Source organism: Loxodonta africana, chromosome 11 (assembly GCF_030014295.1).
Source record: "Loxodonta africana isolate mLoxAfr1 chromosome 11, mLoxAfr1.hap2, whole genome shotgun sequence".
NCBI lineage: Eukaryota > Metazoa > Chordata > Mammalia > Proboscidea > Elephantidae > Loxodonta > Loxodonta africana.
The window spans coordinates 33,797,289-33,820,326 of NC_087352.1; the positions used below are offsets into that span (position 1 = coordinate 33,797,289).

A 23,038-nucleotide genomic window follows, 5' to 3' on the forward strand; every position below is an offset into this window, starting at 1 on the left:
CCTTCCCTCATAAAAGGTGGTAAAGTATTTGTAAAAAAATTAAGTGACCTCTTTAGAACCTTAGTGATTCTATAAATATAGTCTAAAATCATTAATAAGGCTATGAATTCTGTCAGTAAAAAATGAACTCTACATGCTATCTCGGAACTTCATTACTGCAGTAACACTGGCAGTAAAGGGCTGAGAGACAGAGTTGGCTACAAGAATGCAGGCATAGAAGACAATGACACCGCACTAGACAGCAAAACGGAGTCGGGCTGGCACAATTCAGCAAAGTACTCGGGACCTTCCGGAGGGTGTCGGCATCAAAGTCAACAGAAGAGGCAGGTGAAACAAGTGGTGAAAACTATGAGAAAAAATAACTGCAAGCCGGAAGATGGTGATCAGCTGAAAAGTGGGGACATTCAAGAAGAAAGTTATTTCTGACTTAAACACTTAAAATTGGCAGCTGTCATCATTCTATTAAAACTTCTCTATTTCCTATGATAAGCCTAATTGAGATTTGTTTCAGGAGCAATGTTGAAGCTCCATAAAAGACTCATAAGTGGTGAAGTGGAGTTAGCCATGTGTTGCCTTTAATCCCATGTTAGCTTTTATTCCTCAGGTACATTCACTTGTAAAGGCATTTTCTTCCAATAAAGTCTGCTCCACCTGAGATAAACGTGTGTTCACTCATTCCTCTCTCCTACAAGAACCTCCACTGGTCACTTTGCACTGTGTAAAGAAAAGTATTTCTTCTGTTTTTCATATGACACTCTTATTGTAAAGCCACACCAGTGGCTTCACCAGTTAAACAGCCATGCCAGACAAATTTTTATAACAAAGACTAATGATTTTCTAATGAATAACATTTTTGTTGAAAGTCAGATGTTTTCCACTCATAAAAGGACCAAATAAAAGAGCCACCTTTTCAACACTCCAAGTTTTCTCCCTCACTGAAAGGAGATTTTGCACTTGTCAGAGGACTAAATGTTCAAAAATCACCTTTTCTTTTTTTTTTACACATTGAGCATATGGTGGATCATTTAAACATGGGAGATTTTCACCTTACTACCTAGGCCTCTGCACAAAATTGGGTTAAAAATAATCTTTGGTTATCATGACCCATTTGTGGCTCTTCAGTATTTTATTTATTCATTCAATAATGAATGCCTGTGAATTTACCTCCTAGCTCTAGGATATTACATTCCCAATTTTAATTTAGCTCAACCTTGTAATTCTAGCTAAGAATGATTATATTCTTAGAATTTTTTTTTTTTTTCTCATTATTTCAGCAGCTGGGTTTCTTTTGAGGACACTATTTTGTTTTTAATCACTTCTTCAGAGACATTACACAGAGAACAATAAATAAAGTGGTACTGAGATTTGAATGCTGGGTTCACTCACTAACAAAGTTAAGAGCTCTGACACAGGAGCCTCTGAACATGTCCAAGTCACACCTGAATTCCTCTAAAGTATGTGTCATCACTCAGGCATGGACAATATTATGAATGCTAAATCTGCAAAAGTCAATGGCTTCCCGTAAAAATAAAAGAGCTTGACGTATAAAGATATATTTTTTAATCTGATGAAGAGCCCCCTGACTTTCATGATGCTATAGAAGCTGAAATAAAAGGGCCTGGTCCTTGGGGCTCCCTTCCAGCCTCAACCAAAGCTGTTCCACTTTGATTGGGTTTAAACAGTGATACTCTATGTAAGGCTTTCTGTTTTCGTTTTGTTTTCCTGTTTAATCAAAAAGGGAAAGAGTTAGTACTATGAAAATAAAAATTAAATTAGTTTGAAAATAAATAACAATATTTTCATACCATAAATTTCTAACATTCTGTAATTCTGGCTTGATAATTATGTTGACACACTATTAATATTTCTAGTACTAAGTTTTTAATAACAAAAATAATAAGCCCCGGGGATAATTCCTTTAGTTAAATGTTTTCCTCTCCCACAAAAACTTTTTAAAAGATCTGAATTCCAGTAATAAGTCTACCACATTTTAGTTCCTAAAAATATATGACATATCTATATTATATAATTATAATATGGGAAAAAAAGCATCCTGAACACTAAAATGCACAATGAGAATATAAAAGGAAACTGTTAATTTAATTAACTTCAAAGAAAATTTGAGTCATGTGCATGTCCAGCTGAATCTCCCATTTCCAATAATCCTTTACCATAAGCATGACAAAACAGGGGAAAAGATATTTAGTCCTTAGCAAGCAAAAAGTCCTAACATAAAAGAAAAAAAAAAATTATACTATCTTTAGATAGGTATATTATTTTATAATTTTAAAAATACTTTCGTTTAGTATTTATTCAAAGTGCTCCTCTAACTATAAATTCATGTCAGCCTCACCACAACCCTGTGAGCTAAGGAGAACAAGGTCTGTCCTCAGCGTCACAGAAGAGAAAGCACATGGTCACTCAGAGAACAGAGCACCGGGGCTGACTTCATTAAAAGTGGCAGCACATACGAAGTTACACAGATGTTACACTAGCCTGCAATGCCTTTTTCATAATGTGACTATAAATCATAAATTAAACCAGCTAAAAAAAAGTCTACCTGGAACAGAAAAATGTAAATTAAAAATTTTAATATCCTACAACAATAAATATATACTGAGAGTCAATCACTCCTTAAGAGATAAGGACAGCAAGTCAAAGACCATGCCCTGAAAAAATTATCTAGTATGGGGACAGGGCACACACTTATTTGAAAAGAAAACCAAAATAGAGTGTGCTTAGTAGGACATCAACCTTCTAAGTAGCAAGAAGTGCTTATTTAAAATGCAGATTTAGGAAGGCTTTACCAAGTAAACGGAGAATAACCTGGGCCACGAAAAGGAAATGCACACTGATTCCAGTCTGGAAGACACAGAACTATAGCTTTCAGTGTGACAGTAAGCTAAAATACAAAACAGTATACTGAAATATCTTTTCTGTTTCACCTTGACCAGTTTCCTCTAAATTACACTTACTACCAGATGCTATGTCTAGGAAATCATTATCCATAAAAAAGTAAGGAACTCGATTAAATTAGGACTCAGTGGAAACGGCTGGTTCCTTGCAAAGCAGACTTTTATATTAACATCATATACTAGAAACATTTCTCAACAGAATTAGGTTACTCATGAAATTACCAATATTCAACTGTTCTTAATCTGTTAAATCTCGATTTCATATGAATCAAACTGAAGAGGTGCTAACTTCTTAGTAAGTACCGGCCAGCATCATAGTCAGCAGGATGGCAGAGTAGGCAGTTGCAAGCTCCAAGCTTCCACAGAAACGTCAAAAAGAAAGCAGAAAATGTCAGAACCATCTTTGTCAGAACTCTGGAAAATAGGCAAAGGTTTAGAGAAACCATGTAGAATACTGAATCAAGAAAAATGGCAGGACAGCTTTGTAACTGTTTTACTTGCCAGTGCCCACCTCATCCTAAGTTCAGCAGTAATGAAGACTGTAGCCCACATTCCCAGTGTGGGATCCTGGACTCTGGTTCCAGAGGGAGCTAAGCATACCTTACTGAGAAATCACTACACCTAGGGGCTACCTGAAGGACTGATGGAAGGCACTCATATCTGTTTTGCCTATCTCAAAACTCAATCAACGCAAAAAAGTGGCAGGCATTGCTCAAAAACACTGTAAGGCAAACGATTAACCCATAGCCACCCAGGGCAAAAGAGTATGACTGAGACATATAACAGATCATGTAAGGCCCGAAAGGAAAAGCCATGAAGAGAGTTAATTTGGAAAGCTGGGGTAATCAAGAGAACCTGTGTATACAAAGATAAATCAGATAGTCACAAATTACCCAGGGAAAGAATCATGCTCAGAACTGACCTGAAAAAACCCTAAGATTTCACCTCAGCTGGTCTCTAGGCTCAACATAAGCCTGGCTAAGTATTGAAGGAGTGCCCCAGCACAGATTCAATCTGCAAAGACTGGAAAAGGTTTTTTGTTGTCATTGTTTTGTTTATATGTTTTGTTTTCTTCTCTTTTGTTTTAGCTCCTGGTACTCAAGGAAATCTCTATCAAAACACTACATAAATACAAGGTAAAGAAATAGACTTCAGTGACCAAATATGACAAGGAACAGTCTTTTAAAAATCATTCATAAAAGTCATTAAACCAATGTATTACTACAGCTTTCAATGATTAAAACAAGGAAGGAATGAAAGAAGGAAGGAAAAACCCTCAATTCCATAGTAACCACAGTTTTCAATAGCAGCAAAAAATCTCAAGGCTTCCAAAGAAATAAGAAAGGATGGCCCATTCAAAGGAACAAAATAAGCCAACAGAAGCCATTCTTGAAGAAGGCCATACATTAGATTTCCTAGGCAATAACTTTAAAACAACCATCTTAAATATGTTCAAAGAGCTAAAGGCAAGCACAGACAAAGAACTAAAGGAAACCGTGAAAATGATGTATTTAAAAAATGACAATATAAATAGAGAAACAGAAATTACAAAAAGTAACCAAACAAATTCTGGAGCTAAAAAGTACAATAACTGAAATGAAAAATTAAATACAGGGGTTCAATAGCAGATTTGAGCAGGTAGAGGAAGTAGTCAGCAAACTTGAAGATAAGGCAACTGAAATTACCCAGTCTTAAGAACACAAACAAAACAGAATAAAGAAAAGTTGACAGAGCCTAAGGAACGTGTGGGACACAAGCAAGCAGGCCATTGTACGTGCTATGCAAGTCCCAGAAAAAGAGAAAGGGGCAGAAACAACATTTGAAGGAAAAATGGCCCCAAACTTCCCAAACATGACAAAAGATACAAATCTACATATCCAAGAATCACAAAGAACTCCAAATAGAATAAACTCAAAGAGATATACACCAAGACATATTATAATCTAATCATTGACAGTTAAAAAGAATATAGAAAGCAGCAGGTAAGAAACAACACATCATGTACATGAGATGCTCAATAAGATTAACAGATAATGCCTCCTCAGAAACCATGGAGGCCAGAAGGCAATGGGATGATATGTTCAAAGGGTTGAAAGAAAAAAAGTACTATCCAAGAATTCTCTAGCAGGCAAAAATGCCCTTCAAAAGTAAGGGAGAAATTCTGCAGGACGCATATATTTTTTTTTAGTGACAGCATCAAATATAATGACAAATACACTAGCAACAAAAGACAAAATAGATAACAGAGACTTTGTGAAAATTAAATGCTTACGTTTATCAAAACAGTAAAAGGACAACCTAAAGACTGGGAGAAAATCTTCAGGAACTATTTATCCGATAAAAGCCAAATATCCAAAATACATACAAAATTTCAACAACTCACAACAAAAAGACAAATAACCCAATGAAAAGGTTAGGAAAGGACTTGAACAGGCATTTAAAAAATGAAGATACCCAATAAGCACATGAAAAGATGCTCATCATCATTAGCCATTAGAGACATATCCAAACTGCAATGAGATACCACCTCACCCTGACTAAAATGGCAATGATCATAAAGATAGAAAACAGAAAGCTGGATGAATGGAAATGGGGAACCTGAGGTTGAAAAGGGGAGAGTGTTGACACAGCGTGGGGTTGGCAACCAATGTTATAAAACAATATGTGTGTTAATTGTTTAATGAGAAACTAATTTACTCTGTAAACTTTCACCTAAAGTGCAATTAAAAAAAGGAAAAAGAAAAAGACAGAAAATAAAAAACATTGGTGAGATGTGGCAAGACTGGAACACTTATCTATTGTTGATGGGGATGTAAAATGATATAACCATTGTGGGAAACATTGTGGTAATTCCTCAAAAAATTAAAAACGGATCTACTATACCAAAAACGAAATCAAATCCAGTGCTGTCAATTCCGACTCACAGCAACCCTATAGGACAGAGTAGAACTGCCCCCATAAAGTTTCCAAGGAACGCCTGGCAGATTTGAACTGCCGACCCTTTGGTTAGCAGCCGTAGCACTTAACCACTACGAGACCAGGGTTTCCAGATCTACTATATGACCCAGCAATTACCCACCTAGGTATATACCCTAGGGATCTAAAGGTAACAATATGAACAGACATAAGCACACCTATGTTCACTGCAGCATTATTCACAATAGCAAAAAGGTGGAAACAACTTAAGTGCTCATCAGTGGATGAATGGATAAGCAAAATGTGGTACATACATACAATGAAATACTACCCAGCCATAAAGAGAAATGAAGTCCTAATACATGCTACAGTATGGATGAACCTCAAAGACATTATTAATGCTGAGTCAAATAAGTCAATCACAAAAGGACAAATATTGTATGACCTCACTTACATGAAATGACAAGAACCGGTAAATATATAGAGACCAATGCATATTAGTTACCAGGGATGGGAGGAGGGAAGAGGGGACACCATTCTCTGGGAAATAGTTTCTGTCTACAGTGATGGGGAAATTGTCATCAATTAAGGGTAATGGTTACACAACTTGAAGAATGTAACCGGTATTGCTAAGATGTACACCAGAAAAAGGGCAAATTGGCAATTGCTGTGTTATATATAACTTTACAACAGCAGTAACAACCACAAAAAGGCGCAGCTGATGATACTACACAGGTACAACCAAATACGTCATAGGATTAGTTTTATTTGTTCCATGGTCTAGGGACATGGTTTCCTGGGACAGTCCAGTGAATTGGCCTGATGATATTTTTAGAGTTTTCTGTTTTACCTCCTAGTTCAGTGAGTAGTGTCTGGGGTCTTAAAAAGCTTGTGAGCAGCCATCAAAGATACAACAATTAGTCTCTGTTCTGGAGCAGAAGAGTAATAAGGAGACCCAAGTATTGAAGAAAGAACCAGGCTGCAGGTCCAACAGCTTCCAGGAACTACTGCCTCCTTTGCCATAATGGTGTCTGGCTACCTTTACTGAATGCTCTGATAAGGGTCATGATACATGGATCCTGATCAACAGGGGAAGAAACCTGAAACAATTCCAAATTCTTTTGGAAGCCATACTCACTGGACCCACTGAGACTGAAGAATACCCAAATCTAATGCCCTGAGATAAACTTTAAACTGTGTACAAAACTATCCCCTGAAGTCACCATTAGACCAAGCACCACTTTAACTCAATTAGTGAAGAACGTTTACCTTGAACATAGCCCTCTTTTAAAGAATGATCTATATGAGATCAAACTGACAACAGTAACTCTAAAGCATAAATGAGAAGTCTAGGAGACAATGAATCTATCTTGTAATGGTGGTGATATACAACATAACAAGAATGATGATACAATATGAAGAATGTAACCTACATCAATGAATTGTACATGTAGAAATTGTTGAATGGGTGTATGTTTTACTGTGTATTTTTAAGAAAAAATATTCATATTTTTAAAAAAAGTAAGAGAGAAATCAATACATTCTCAGATAAACAAAAAATGAGAGAATTCATTACCACCCAGATAGTCCTACAAGTGTCAAAGAGTCCTTCAGGTTGAAATGAAAGAACATCAGCCAGTAATTTAAAGCAATACGAAGAAATAAAGATATCTAACAAAGGTAGCTACATGAGAAAATATAAAAGCTGATATTATTGTATTTTAGGTTTATAACACCACTTTTTTTATGTCATATGTAATTTAAAAACAAATATATTAAAAATAACTATAAACAAGTTATTGGGCACAGAATGTACAAAGAAGTATAGAATGACAAATATTCAATGATCCCACTTATATGAAATGTCTAGAATAGGCATATTCATAGAGATGGAAAACAGATTAGAAGTTACCAGGGGGCTGCGGGAAGGAAGAACAGGAAATTATTGCTTAATGGGTACAGAGTTTCTGTTTGGAGTGATAAAAAAATGTTTTGGAAATAGATGGTGTTAGTTCTACGACATTTTGGATATAATTACAGTAAACCCAATGCTGTCGTAGCACTGAAATTTACACTTAAGATGGTCAGAGTAGCAAATTTTATGTTACATATATTTTACCACAATAAATTAAAAAAAAAAAAAAAACAGTAGTGACGGAATGGTCTGCCTCTATGCCTCCTATCTAGGCTGCCCAAGGAAAGGCCTTGGGCCCAGAACATGTTCTGATAAGGAGGCTAGAACCCGGTCATCTCTCTCTCACAGTTCCTTCTCCTCTCAGAGAAGCCTTCCCCCTGTTTTGGGCTCTAGGCACACAGTAACTTTTCTGCCTCTTGCACATGTGTGAGCACCATATAGCACTTGGTCAACCCCACTTCTGTATCTACTCCCACAGGGAGAAAATGAGGTCTCTCTTACTACAGCACAAGAGCGGGGGTACAGAACATCTGCCCTGCACTGATACGTGGGATGAGCCTACAGGCTATGCGAGACTGGTGCCCACTAGTGAAGCTGATCTCATTCTGTCTCTTCTCTATGTGAGGAAGGTGTTTCCCATGTATCGACAGAACATGTGTGGCCTTTTCCTGGCAAATGCGAACCCTGGCACAACAACCAGCACCATGACTATTTTGAAAGGGAATAAAGAACTGGGTGAAATGAAAGACAGACATTTTGTAGGTCATCAGAATAACTATAAGGATTACGTATATCTGCTGATTTTCTATTGTGAGAAAATAACCTTGTTAGTGAAGAACAATTTTTTTTTGTTGCCTCTCACTAGGTGAGTGGTCCTAGGGTCAAAAAATAGGGGAGGGGTGGAACTATCATAGATAATAACCTATGAAAGTGCTTGATTTTTCCTATCATAGATCTGTAGCAAAATGCAATATAAATACCTTGTTTCTCATCTGTAAAAATGGATGAACAAATTGCTTTGACGCTACTTTACAAAAATTACTTCAGAAAGGATATAACTTCCCTAAAAATTCCTCAGGAAAAATTATAATCTTGGACTTTTATAAGCAACTACCAAGACGTCATGAATATAAAGAACCTCTCACAAAAAGTCAGTACTGTATAATGAAACTGTATAAAAGTTGGTAATTAAGCATAATTGAAGGCTACAGTGAACATATAGGCCTTTGTTCTTTTTAATTCTGGCACTGACTGGGAATTAAAGATAAGAGCTTAAGGCATATTTTAGTCAAAGAATCCAGATGTATAAGCCTCAGTATTCTAAAAGTAATTAAAGTAAAACAGAAGAACAGAATGTCCAAAAATACCCTAAGATACCAGGGGAAAACACCTACATTCTGAATATTTAACATATTTTTATCTATTGCTTTGGATCACTTATTTGTTGACTTAAAAAATTAAAAGCAGCGTGTATTCTTATAGCCAAGATTTGAGTGAATTACTAAGTGGCAGCAAAAAATTCCTGAAAAATTAATTTGTCACATCAAACAACAATGTGTATTACATGTAAATGCAATTGGAATACTCATACTAGAAAACGTGTAGTTCAACACCTCTGCAAAATTCAATTTTATATTATCTCCATATAAGAATGAAAGAGGAGGCAAACGAATAAAATAGATTTCATTTTAGTAAAGATTATCAGATAACTAAACCATACATCTCCAGTCTAATCTCACTGAGCTAGTACGGGATGATTTCAACACACGCAGCACTCTTACAGTCCTTTGCTTTTCTTCTTTGAGGAGATGGAAGTTGTGGGATAGAAGAATGTCTAATATAAAAATATATATATATTTACCCTCTATTCTTCAATGTTCAATAGGACTTCGATTTTTTTAAAAAAAAAGATCAATTTGAGATGGAATAATCACGAAAAGGCTTACAGAAGTTAGGGGCCTCAGATGAGTACTTGAAATAAATATTTGATTTGGACTGAACCCCAGGAGAGATGGAATATTGTCCATGTACTCTAGGGAATGGGTGCCATGGTGGCACAGTGGCTGAAACACATGGCTGCTAACCAAAAGGTCAGCAATTTGAACCCATCAGCCACTCCGCAGGAGAAAGATGTGCTTCTATAAAGATTACAGCCTTGGAAATCCTACGGGGCAGTTCTGCTGTCCTGTTGGGTTGCTATGAGTTGGAATCGACTCAACAGCAACAGGTTTGGGTTTTTTTGTTTTGTTTTGCTTTTTTGTCTAGGAAATAAAAAATTCCATTGCCATCGAGTCCATTCTGACTCATTCCAAACAGGCACAATTATCTATTGGCCGATGATCTCTCTCTGGCGTCTCAGCTCCATATAGTCTGAGTTGCCACTCCCAACAGAGTCTAATGCTGCTGGCTCCCTCTTATGCATACAGTAAACAGTCGGGCGGATAGCATTCAAGGTTCTTTTCAGCCCTACTCCAATTATTCCCACAATTCCCCTAAAAGAAACACCCTCATCTATTATCGTTTCCAAAACAACACACACATCTCCGTAATCTTAGCTCTTCACCCTACACCACACTCGCTACAGCCCTATGCCCAAGTCACACTGGGGCAGGTCCGTGCACGCTCTCTGGCACACCTCACAAAGGGCTTTGGGATGTGCCCTTTGCTGGGAAAGAATGCAACCCTTCACAAAGGTCTCACTGACCACCCGTCCTAAAGTAGCATGCTTCCCTCACACTACCTAGAATGGCATTCTATCTCAATTTCATCAAAACCTCATAGCTAATTAATATTCTCTTGCTCTTTTATGTGGGTATTGTCTGTCTATCCTTCTCCTCCCCCCACGAGCTCACAAATCCGAGGTCCATGGGAACAAAGACTTGGTCTTCTTGAAACCCTACATGCCATCTAAGTGTCTGGAACATTGTACTAAATTGATATTAAAAGAATAAATGGATGAATACAGCACCTTTATTACCATCCTTCATAGTACTCTTAAGCAAGATCAATTGCTCCCTCTCCTAAAACTTTCTTTTGCATCATGTAAAGCTTTTTATTTTCATATGTTATGATAACTGTATAATAATATTTTCTCAAGAACAAGAACCATATAATATTCATATTGATTTAAATGCCCAGGAATAAAATACATGGAGATGAATGCTCAATAAAATTTCCTGACTTGAAATTAAAGAATAAATCTTTAAAAAGGTATGTAAATTTTTTTTCCTTTTTTTTTTTTTTGTGTGTGACAGGTACTACTAACACTTAAAATCCCTCTACCACTAACACGAGAATTCCATTTGAAGTAGCAGGCATGGTGTTTTCTCAATAAATGGTGATGCACAAAGAGCTAGGGAACAAGTGTTGGGGATAAAAGTAAGAAATAGTCCCTTCCGTGCTGAAGCACTTCTAACTATGGCTGTTCAGCAAACTTTAGGAACAAATACCCTGCAAAATAACACACAATCTTGAGAACTAGAAGGCACAACTGAAGCAGTACACATTCGTGCACAAAATTTTCATGAAGAGGGCAAAAGAAAAAAAAAAGTCTTGTAAAAAGGTTTCAAGATACTCAAAGGCAAATGGCTAAAGACATATGTGCCCCACCCCCAGAAAAACATTCACCCTGGTTTACAGTAATTCTTATTGCAAGGTTATCCTTGAATTACATGAGCTTTGATTTATTGGAGGTTAGTAAAATATATCACTCACATAAAATGTGACTTTTCCCATCTTTTAAGGGAAAAAAAGATGAAACTAGAAATAACAGCAGGAAACAACATGCATACAGTAACGTTCACCTTGCTTGCTAGAGACAGATCCCAGACTTGGCCCTAAGCTTCCCGACAGTAAGCATGAAGAGGAAAACTCAATTATATATGTGATTTGCTAGTACCATAAACCAAAATCACAACGTGTTCCAGAGAGGCACAACTTTCTCTGGAATAAAGACCAGAAAGAAATACTCCTCTAAAATCTTATAAAAATAATGTAGCATAATTTCATGTAGACATCCTAAATAATATCTTAACAATAAAGGTAAGAGTTTCAAAAGGCTTTTTCTTATAACATTCTTAAATGTAAGCGATTATTGTATTAACTAAGTACAAAATCAGTAAAGTCAATTTTACGGAGGAAGAACACAAAAACAATGCAGTGAAGGAAAGCACCCCTCTAGGAATGAGACTATTTGAAGGATAAAACTGAAGATACTTTAAGAAATGAAAGATGGAATATGTCCATTCAGGAAAGAGACCATAATGTTTTTCCTCGACCAAATTTCTGGGTAATGATTAAGCTTCAATGACTTCAAAGTTAATTACCTGACAAACACAAAAAACCCAGATATTCTATGCAGCATCTGAATACTCAGTTGAAAGTTGGGGAAGGGCTGACATTGCTGTGTGAGAGCTGAGGACCCTACGAAGACAGGAGCCTGAGAGAGGCTCTACCCCCCGCTCCTTGGGAGGAGCCGGGAGGATTACAGGTAACCATGTCCAAACAACACCCCAGCAAGCTGGAGACTTCAACAAACGAAGAGCTGAAGCCCCAACATTCTATGCCACTGGTGTGGTTGTAACTTTTCTGGAAAAATTTTAAAGCAAGAGTTTGAAAATACCCACCTCAGTAAGCAGCTATAAACCAAAAAAGCCAAACCCATTGCTGTTGAGTCAATTCTGACTTATAGCAACCCTACTGGCTGCTAACCAAAAGACTGGCAGTTCAAATCCACCAGCTGCTTCCTTGGAAACCCTATAGGGTAGTTCTGCTCTGTCCTATAGGGTCGCTATGAGTAAGCAACCATAGAATACCTACATTACCAACATAATTTCCAGATGCATGCTTATCTACCTATCTCACTAAATAAAGTATCTGTTTAGTCTAGTAAAATGTGGAAAGAAATATTCTAGAACTAACAACTTTGGGATCCAGTGAACTGGTATGAATCCTGTCTATCCTTTCCATGTAGAAGCAATTAGCTAGCAGGGCTATCCAGCTATTAAATCCAAATTTCCAAAGTAAAATCATGTCATCTGCCCACAGCATAACATTTATATTGATCTGTGCATAGATGGAAAAGAAGGAGTACCCAGGCTCACGCAAAAGCAAGATTAAGTCATTAAAATATAACAACCACTCACTTATTAAAATAAGCAATCCAAGATGGAAGAATTGACATGGCATTCCTCCACAGTGACTCAACAAAGTTATTTCCTTTGGAATATTTTTAAAAGAGGGAAAAGGGTGGAGACCATAAACATTTTATTCTTCCTAAATTGGTCCAACTAAAAAAGTAAGTTGGCTAAGAAACAGGAAGTGACTAAAAAAGTTTTAGAAAGTACACTCCACAGAGGTCACATGAGGGACATACAATGTAGGAAAACCTTCACAGCGCATCCATAAGAATAAACTACTCATTTCAAAACATTATAAAATGGTAGATAGAATAGAAAGTGGCATTTAGTGCACAGAAATTCACTATGGAGTATAAACTGAGGAAAACTATACACACATTCTTAACAACTTAGCCGAAGGCAAGTGATTTATTTTAGGTGGACAATAAAGTGGCCATAAAACAAACAAGCAGCCTTGATGGAGTAGTGATTAAGAGCTCGACTGCTAACCAAAAAGTCGGCAGTTCAAATCCACCAGCAGCTCCTAGGAAACCCTACAAGACAGCTCTACTCTGTCATATAGGGGCACCGTGAGTCTATATCGGCACGATGGCAACAGGTAAAACAAACAAAAAACAAACCCATTACTGTTGAGTTGATTCGGAATCATGACAAGCCCCTGTGTTACAGGGTAGAATTGCTCCATAGGGTTTGCTTGGCTGTAACCTTTACAAAAGCAGACCGCCAGTCCTTTCTTCCATGATGCAGCTGGATGAGATAAAACTGCCAACCCTTAGCTTAGCGGTAAAGTGCAATCCATTTGCACCACTCAACAAAAGTTAAATCACACACTATGAATAGAATCTATTCTGATTAGAACCATTTTAATACCTTTTTATAAAATGTATGACTTCTCTCATATAGACATAACCTAAGTTACTACAGACATACCTCATTTTATTATGCTTCACTTTATTGTACTTCGCAGTTATTGCGTTCCTTACAAATTTAAGGTTTGTGTCAACCCTGCATCAAGCAAGTCCAACAGTGATATTTTTCCAAAGCATATGCTAACTATGTGTCCTGATGTCACATTTTGGAAATTCTCATAATACTTCAAACTTTTTCATTATTATTATATCTGTTATAGTATCTGTGAGCAGTGATCTTTGATGTTAATATTGTAATTGTTTTGGGGCATCAGGAACTGCACCGATATAAGAAGGCAAACTTGATTGATAAATGTTGTGTGCATTCTTACTGCTCCACTGACAGGACGTTCCCGTCTCTCTCCCTCTCCTCCAGCCTCCCTATTCCCCGACACACAACATTATTGAAATTAGGCCAATTAATAACCCTACAATGGCCTCTAACTGTTCAAGTGAAAGGAAGAATAGCAGGTCTCTAACGTTAACTCAAAACTAGAAATGATTAAGCTAATTAAGGATGGCATGTCGAAAGCCAAGATAGTCTGAAAGCTATGCCTCTTGCACTAAACAGTAAGCCAAGTTGAGAATGCAAAGGAAAAGTTCTTGAAGGAAATCAAGTGTTACTCTAGTGCACACATGAATGATAAGAAACCACAAAAGTCTTACTGCGGATACGGAGAAGGTTTTAGTAGTTTGGATAGAAGATCAAACCGGCCACAAGATTCCCTTAGCCAAAGCCTAATCCAGTCCAAGTCCCTGTTGCTGTTATTGTTATGTTCCACAGAGTCAGTTCTGACTCATAAATATCCTAAGGTTCAACAGAACGAAACACTACCCAGTCCTGTGCCATCCTCACAATCGTTGTTATGTGTGAGCCCATTGTTGCAACTACTGTGGCACTCCATCTCATTGAAGGTCTTCCTCTTTTACGTGAACCTTCTCCTTTACCAAGCACGATGTTTTTCTCCAGAGACAGGTCTCTCCTGATAGCATGTCCAAAATATGTGAGATGAAGTCTTATCATTCTTGCTTCTAGGGATCATTCTAGCTGTACTTCTTCCAAGACAGATTTGTTCATTCTTCTGGCACTCCATGGTATATTCAATATTCTTTGCCAACACCATAATTCAAAGGCATCAATTCTTCTTCAGCATTACTTATTCACTGTCCAGCTTTCGCATGCATATGAGGTGACTGAAAATACCACGGGTTGGGTCAGACACATCTTAGCTCTCAAAGTGACATCTTTGCTTTTTAACACTTTAAAGAGGTATTCTGCAGCAGATCTGACAATGCAACATGTCGTTTGATTTCTTGACTGCTACTTCCATGGGCATTGACTGTGACTCCAAGTAAAATGAAATCCTTAACATCTTCAATATTTTCTGCATTTATCATGATGCTGCTTATTGATCCAGTTGTGAGGATTTTTGTTCAGGTGTAATGCATCCTGAAAGCTGTAGTCTTTGCTCTTCATCAGTAAGTGCTTCCAATTCTCTTCGCTTTCAGCAAGCAAGGTTGCATCCATCATCTGTACATTGCAGGTTGTTAATGAGTCTTCTTCCAATCCTGATGCCATATTTTTCTTCATACAGTCCAGCTTCTTAAATCATTTGCTAAACATGCAGACTGAATAAGTATGGTAAAAGGATACAGCCTTGACACACACCTTTCCTGACTTTAAACCATGCAGTATCCCCCTGTTCTGTTTGAATAACTGCCTCTTGGTCTATGTACAGGTTCCACATGAGCAGAATTAAGTGTTCTGGAATTCCCATTCTTTGCAATGTTATCCATCATTTGTTATGATCCACACAGTCAAAAGCCTTTGCATAGTCAGTAAAACACAGGTAAACATCTTTCTGGTATTCTCTGCTTTCAGCCAGGATCCATCTGACATCAGCAAGGTCATCCCTTGTTCCACGTCGTCTTCTAAATCCAACTTGAATTTCTGGCAGTTTCCTGTCAATGTTCTGGTACAACTGCTTTTGAATGATATTCAGCATAATTTTACTGTTTGATAATTCTGGCATTCTGTTGAGTCACCTTTCTTTAATTCTAATTCTCTTCAATTCTGTTAAGGCTGAGAGAGGTGAGGAAGTTGCAAAAAAAAAAAAAAGTTTGAAGCTAGTGGAGGCTGTTTCATCAGGTTTAAGGAAAGAAGCTGCATCTATAACAAAGAAGTGTGAGGTGAAGCAGCAAATGCCGACGGAGAAGCTGCAGCTCCAGAAGACCTGGCTAAGACAACTGATGACGGCGGCTACACTAAACAACAGATTTTCAAAGTAGATGAAACTGCCTTATACTAGAAGAAGATGCTAACTAGGACTTTTATAGCTACAGAGGAGAAGTCAATGCCCGGCTTCAAAGCTTCAGAGGACAGGCTGACTGTTGTTAGGGGCCAATGCAGCTGGTGACTTTTAAGTTGAAGCCAACACTAATTTACCATTCCTAAAATCCTGGGGCCCTTAAAAAACCTATGCTAAATCTACTCTGTCTGTGCTCTATAAATGGAACAACAAAGCCTGGTATCAGCACATCTGTTTACAACATGGTTTACTGAATACTTTAAGCCCACTGTTGAGATCTACTGCTAGGAAAAAAAGATTCCTTTGAAAATATTACTGCTCATTGACAACGCTTCTAGTCAACCAAGAGCTCTGGTGAAGATGTGCAAGATTAATGTTATTTTCATGCCTGCTAACGCAACATCTACTCTGTAGCCCGTGGACGAAGGATTAATTTCAACTTTGAAGTCTTATTATTTAAGAAATATATTTCATAAAGCTATGGCTGCCATAAGGAGCCCTCGTGGCACAGTGGTTAAAGCACTCGGCTGCCAACAGAAAGGTCATGGTTTGAGCCCACCAGCCGATCCGTGGGAGAAAGATGTGGCAGTCTGCTTCTGTAAAGATTTACAGCCTTGGAAATCCTATGGGGCTGTTCTACTCTGTCCTTTAGGGTCACTATGAGTCAGAATTGACTCCAGGGCAGTGGGTTGGTTGGTTGGTTGGTTCACTGCTGCCATGCATATGGATTCCTCTGATGGATCTGAGCAAAGTAAACTGAAAACCTTCGGGGAAGGATTCACCATTCTAGATGCTACTGATAATATTCTTGACTCACGGCAGGTGGTCAAAATATCAACATTAACAGGAGTTTGGAAAAAGTTGATTCCAGCCCTCATGAATGACTTTGAGGGGTTCAAGACCTCAGTGGAAGAAGTAACTGCAGATGTGGTAGAAATAGCAAGAGAACTAGATTAGAAGTAGAGCCTGAGGATCTGACTAATTGCTGCAGTCTCATGATAAAGCATTATCAGATGAGGAGTTGCTTCTTATGGGTGAACAAAGAAAGTAGTTTTTTTGAGATGGAATCTACTCCTGGTGAAGATGCTGTGAATACTGTTGAAATGACAACAAAATCAGAATATTACATAAACTTATTTGATAAAGTAGTGGCAGGGTTTGAGAGAATTGACTCCAATTTTGTAAGAAATTCTACTATGGGTAAAATGCTATCAAATGGCATCGCATGCTACGGAGAAATATTCTGTGAAAAGAAGAGTCAATAGATGCAGCGAACTTCAATGCTGTCTTATTTTAAGAAACTGCCAAAGCCACCTCAGCCTTCAGCAACTACCACCCTGATCAGTGAGCAGCTATGAACACTGAGGCAAGACATCAGAAAAGATCACAACTCGCTGAAGGCTCAGATGATGATTAGCATTTTTTAGCAATAAAGTATTTTTTCAATTAAGGTATGTACATTATTTTTTTAGATAAAATGCTGTTGCACAATTAACAGACTACACTGTAGTGTAAGCATAGTTTTTTACACGCTGAGAAACCAAAAAATTTGTATGACTTGCTTTATTGTGATACTTGATTTATTGCCATGGTCTGGAACCAAAGGTTCTGGAATCTCAGAGGTATGCCTATAATCAACTCAGTCAATCCTTCGCATAGCTTTGATGTTAATCACACACGTGCACATACATATACCTTTCCTAGGAATGTTGATCTGTTGGACAATATATTCATATTTTGTGAAAAAGGGCACCGTTACATCTAAATGCCAAAAGCAGGAAACAGTGATGATTGCATGCAATCTTAAAATACAAATAAAACAATCTTTGGAAACACAGAAAGAGAATGGGAAGAGATAGAATCCAAAAAGAATTATGCAATGTCCTGCCATATGTTAATGACACTATGAACCAAGTATCAGATCTGCTGGTATTTCTATTCCATAATCAGACTAGGTAATATCTGGTATATATAAAAATGTAAGGGAAAAGATTTTTCTTATCAATAAGATCAAAGGTATTGCTAAAAGAAAGACAGTTAATGCCAAATCCCAAAAGTCTGCTGAAAGGTGAGAAACCTAATCAAATTCTCGGGGTGAGTAATCTGCAGGGGTCTTGGGGAAAATCCCATTCAGCAAGTCGGCCCTTGCTGCAGACCTGAAGAATACTACCGACCAGCCCTGAACCTGTGCCAGTGGCCTCAACGCCATGGTGCTAACAACAGAGCGCTGAGCTGCATAAACTTAATTAATAGACTTCTCCAAAAATTCCTTGATTTAAAAAATACTAAGATTTTGGTCTGCATATTCATTAATGATTTAAAACAGGTAAATTTCCTTTGTTTAAGATATTATTTAACTCTTGGGTACTATGACACACTCATCTCATTTAAAGGCCTTTATTGGTAAAAGTGGTTTTGTTAGCATATCGGTCTTCCTCAAATGCTGCTGGTGGGAATACTTCCCTAATGCTGTCCCCGATACCACAAAACCAATGTATCAGATCAGAAATTCTAAGAAGAGTTCTTTCCCCTTCTCCTATTTACACAGTCATTCAAAGCCCGGCTGATTTCCAAGCGCTGAACTAAGAAAGCCATCTATTTCCATTGTAACGTGCATCTGGCTTTCACACAAGATATACTTATTAAGGCCATTTCAGTTGTGATAATTGTCGATAAGCTCGTTTTCTAGATTACTATCAGTAAATTAAAACAGTCATAAAGATATATTGGCTTAGTATATTATAAAGAGAATTACTTATTTAAAACAGGGAATACTTTAGAATAAACGTGCAAATTAACTGGAGTTTATTATTTTCTAATATGAATTGAATGTGGCTATTTTTAGTTGTTTGTATTTAAGTGTGTAAGGCTTCAGAAATACAGTAGTATACTATCTTAAAATAAGTTAATGCAAATTTAGAGACAAAAATTATACATTTGCAACAAGCCATCGATCACTTCAGGTGTCCACAGAGTCTCAAAAAACATATTTGAAATTATTTAGTTTTCTGTGTTTAATGACAGTCATGCTGACAAAATTATTGGTTCATCAAACTTTAAGTACAAGCATAAATGAATTTATTTTAAAAAAACTATCATTTTTGCGTATATCAGTCAAACCACAAAGCCTAAATACTTACAAACAAAATGCATTATTAATTTAATTGTCACAGCCTATTTAGCTAACTTCTATTACTGTTTGCTATAATATGCAGTGCATAAGAGAGGAGAATCAAATTCAAAACATAAAAAGTAAACTGATTATATTGTCCTGGAGAAATTAAAATATAGCAAGCTTGCAAAATTATAGCCAAGGCATTAATGTCTTAAACAGGTAAGAAAAAATAAATTTAACTTAATTTAGAGAACTGTTATGCCCAACGTGATGGTTCAATATGCTGATAAAGAGTTTCTTGGCTTCCTAAACCATTAAAAGGCATCAATTCCCTCTCCAAGGAAGGTGAGGGTGGAACGGAAGAAAGGAGCCTTTCCACATTTACTGTGCTGGGTTATGCTGCTTAAGCGTCAGTCATCTCCAGCTATGGACTTCTATTAGAAAATCACATTGCTGGGGAAGTCCTGGCATTCTGACCCAGTATTTCCATACAATGAGAGAAGGCTCCATATAAACAGCATAAACAAGAAGTATTCTGAAACAAAGAATTTATAGTAGGGAAAAAATAAATCAAGTCAAGGATTTTTAGTTGAGATGAAATTCAGAGAGTTGAATACTTATAGGGTAATAATGCAGAAGATGGGATGTAACTTCGCATTCTGAGATTCAGATCATGATTTCAGAACAAAGAAAGGGAATCGTATCTGAGAAAAGTTTACCGTATCTCAGAGGGAAGAAAGGCATTCAACCAATGTCCTACCTGATTTTAGACTCCATAGAGCCTGAAATGAGTGGAAGAAAGAAACAATGCTTCTAGAATGTATAAAAAAAAAACATATAGGAAAAGGAAAACACAGAACCCAAACAGTACACCTGTGATTGTCAAACTCCTATCACAACATATGGCAGAGGGGTCCACTATTCTCAAGGTAAGGACACCTACAGGAAACGATACGAATAAAGACGTCTAATTTTTAAAATTCACAAATAAAAAACAAAAGGATACATTTGAATTTAAAATGCATACTAGTTAGAGGTATACTCAGGAACAGTTTTCTTTTCGTCCTTTGTCTGATCTAGATTGTTTTCACTCAAATGTATTTTGTGAATAAAAAACCCTAAATATGTAACTACATGCTATAAATTCTCACTGGGCAGTAACATCCTTACTACCAGGAAGGGCACCGGAATTCAAGTCAGAAAAAAAAGAGTTCTAACACTTAGTAGTTATGAGAAATTGAGCATATTGCTGCATCTTCCTGAATCTCAATCTTTAGAGCTATAAAATTTGAATAATAATGCCCTCTGATAAGGTCATGGAATGATTAAATAAGATAATGCATACGAAAGCATATTAAACATAATAATTAAAAATAAGTTTTATTTCCATTTTCTTAAGGCTTATGAAAGCTAACTTCGACAAGTTCCAAATGATCCTTTATATAATGTCATTTTTAAAATTTTAAGAAGAATGCATCCATGACATGCTTAACACATACATTTTGGCTGCAATTAGAAATTAAATATAAAGTTAAAAAGAAAAATAAGGCATATCGGAAGGTAAACACCAGGCATATGCAACACCAATGTATGACACAGTAGTCAATGTCCATACAACCACACTAAAGGAAAAGTCATGCCTCCAGTCACAAAATCAAGTTTAATTCCTTGTAAACGCAGAAAATATTGGTAAGAGTATTTTAAATTTAAAAAAGGCAATTAAACATTTACAAATACAGGTGACGAGGCCTCAGGCGTCGAAGCAGTAGAACAAATTGCATCATCATTGATATTCTAAATTATTTAAAAACTAAGGTTTCCAGGAGTGTCTGTGGAATTCTGACTACCATCTTGGAAGACCTGGAAAAAGGTGAAAATCTATCACATCTTCAAAGGAGGTGATGGACCTGGCACTGATTCTGAGTGAACTGAACATTTTAAAGACTTAAAAATCTCAGAAGTAGCCACACTCACCTGGTAGATGACATTACTATATTTCAGTTCACCTAATATAATTAAGTCAATGTGATAAAGCTAATTATGATACAGTAGCAAGAAAAAAAGGAAACCTGGCAGTTGATGACACAGTAATTGTAGTGTTATTTTTCATGACATGGCAACTGTGGTATTATTTTGGGGATGACACAAGATGTGTTTTTTTTTAAATATCAGCAATGTTTAATTCTACAGTAAGAATTAAAAAAAAAATTATTTTAAGACTTCAAAATAAAAATACAGAAAAAACAGACGAAGCTCAGTTTTTTATATATTTATTTTAGCACATTCTAATACATTTCCAGAGGTCAAGGTTCTTGAATTTAACACTTCTAATATTTCTAAGTTATGTCACAAATTTACAAATTTAAAGTGTGCCAGTTCCTTTCAAATACTTTTAGATCAGAATTTTTGAAATTAAAATATGACATTCAATTTTTGTGGGAGGATAGCATAAAATATGATATTTAACAGCAAAGTATCACATATGCAAATCATAATGAGCTGACTTGATAAAAATTCTAGAAAAAGTAGTCTCATTAAACAAAGCCTGTAAGAAAAGAAAAACGTAATTGTTTTTTATTGAATGGGAAAAAAAAAAGTAACAATTACCTTTCTTTTGGGGTGCCAACTCCATGTTTGCCTAGTAGATGAGTATTTAAGTGCTTCTTCATTACAAAAGCAACCCTGAAAAAATAAATAAATAAAATTATAGAACTAAAACTTGAATCTGCTAAAAATACGTATAAAAAGTCTGAAGAGTAATGGGCTTGTATGTATGGATGTAACATAAAAATACACATTAAAATGGCACCGTTGGTAAGCCACACTTTTCCTGCTATTAACTGAAGTAGCAAAACAGCTTGCACACAGAATAAATGTACTGCAATAACTTGAAACCAAAGAAATAATTACTTCTAAACTGACTGGTTCGTTTTCTTATTGGAGTATACTAAGAATGACCAAAAGATCAAAACAATGGCTTTAGTTCCTTAGTCATTGTCTTCGCCGTCATGTGGGAAGAAAGATAAAGCAATGTCTCAACATAACATGCTCTGCTCCTACTTGAGCTCACACTTCAATCATTAAATGAGTTTGAGAAAATGTCATTTTATTAAATATTTAAGGGACTATAAAAGTGAAAACGAATAGCTTTCATGAAGCTTCCTTAAAAACATGGTAATAATCTGAAGGAAGGTTTTTTTTTTAAATGATATAAATGTTTATTGTATCTACAGGAGAGAAAGAAAATGTACTTAGGTGCCAAGAAGATATCAATAACTAAAACAAACAAAAAGCATTACCTGACATCCTATCTTATTTTACACACAAATCAGTTTAGTTAATTCAATTCTGTTGACATAAATATGAAATGGTAGGAATCAGAAGCCAGTACACTGAGTCCCACTGATCACGGCACAGCATCAATTTAATTATGTCGTGTGAGTATTTAAAATAATTTAGATATCCTTCAGAAGCATCAGGCTAAAATGGCTCTCTTCATAAGGAAAAAAATTTTACTGTTGTAACTTTCAGTGTAAAAGGGCTTGCAAACATTTTTGTTAATTATGTATTACAGCTGTCCTTCATAAAGTTAATTACCAATAGCTGAAAGGCAACAGTCTATTTGCATATGTACATGAAAGGCATGACATATGCGAAAATATGATTTTAATTAGCATTCTATGATATGAAGGGCTACAAATCAAATTGGCATGTTATAAGATTCTTAACATTAAAAGCTGAATTCATCTGGACATGTTTGCACAAATGGACAACTAAGAACTGCAAAGCACTGTAGCCTAACGGAAGAGAGACAAGACAAAA

The 23,038-nt window shown here is 36.5% G+C and overlaps 1 protein-coding gene across 4 annotated transcripts in view; it reads right to left on the minus strand.

Annotated features, from left to right (window-relative positions):
* Nucleotides 1–23,038, minus strand: part of ZNF407 (zinc finger protein 407) — a 482,381-nt gene that overhangs the window by 266,003 nt on the left and 193,340 nt on the right. For 3 of the 4 annotated variants that reach the window (XR_010323432.1, XM_003406691.4, XM_064294401.1), the window contains exon 4: nt 21,824–21,898. Coding sequence is in view for 3 of the 4 variants with exons in the window: in XM_003406691.4 (XP_003406739.2) it covers nt 21,824–21,898 (75 nt within the window). In the remaining variant the exon portion in view is untranslated. Of the gene's footprint in view, nt 3,330–21,823; nt 21,899–23,038 lie in introns of all 4 variants that reach the window. The other variant, XM_064294400.1, reaches the window with a different exon arrangement.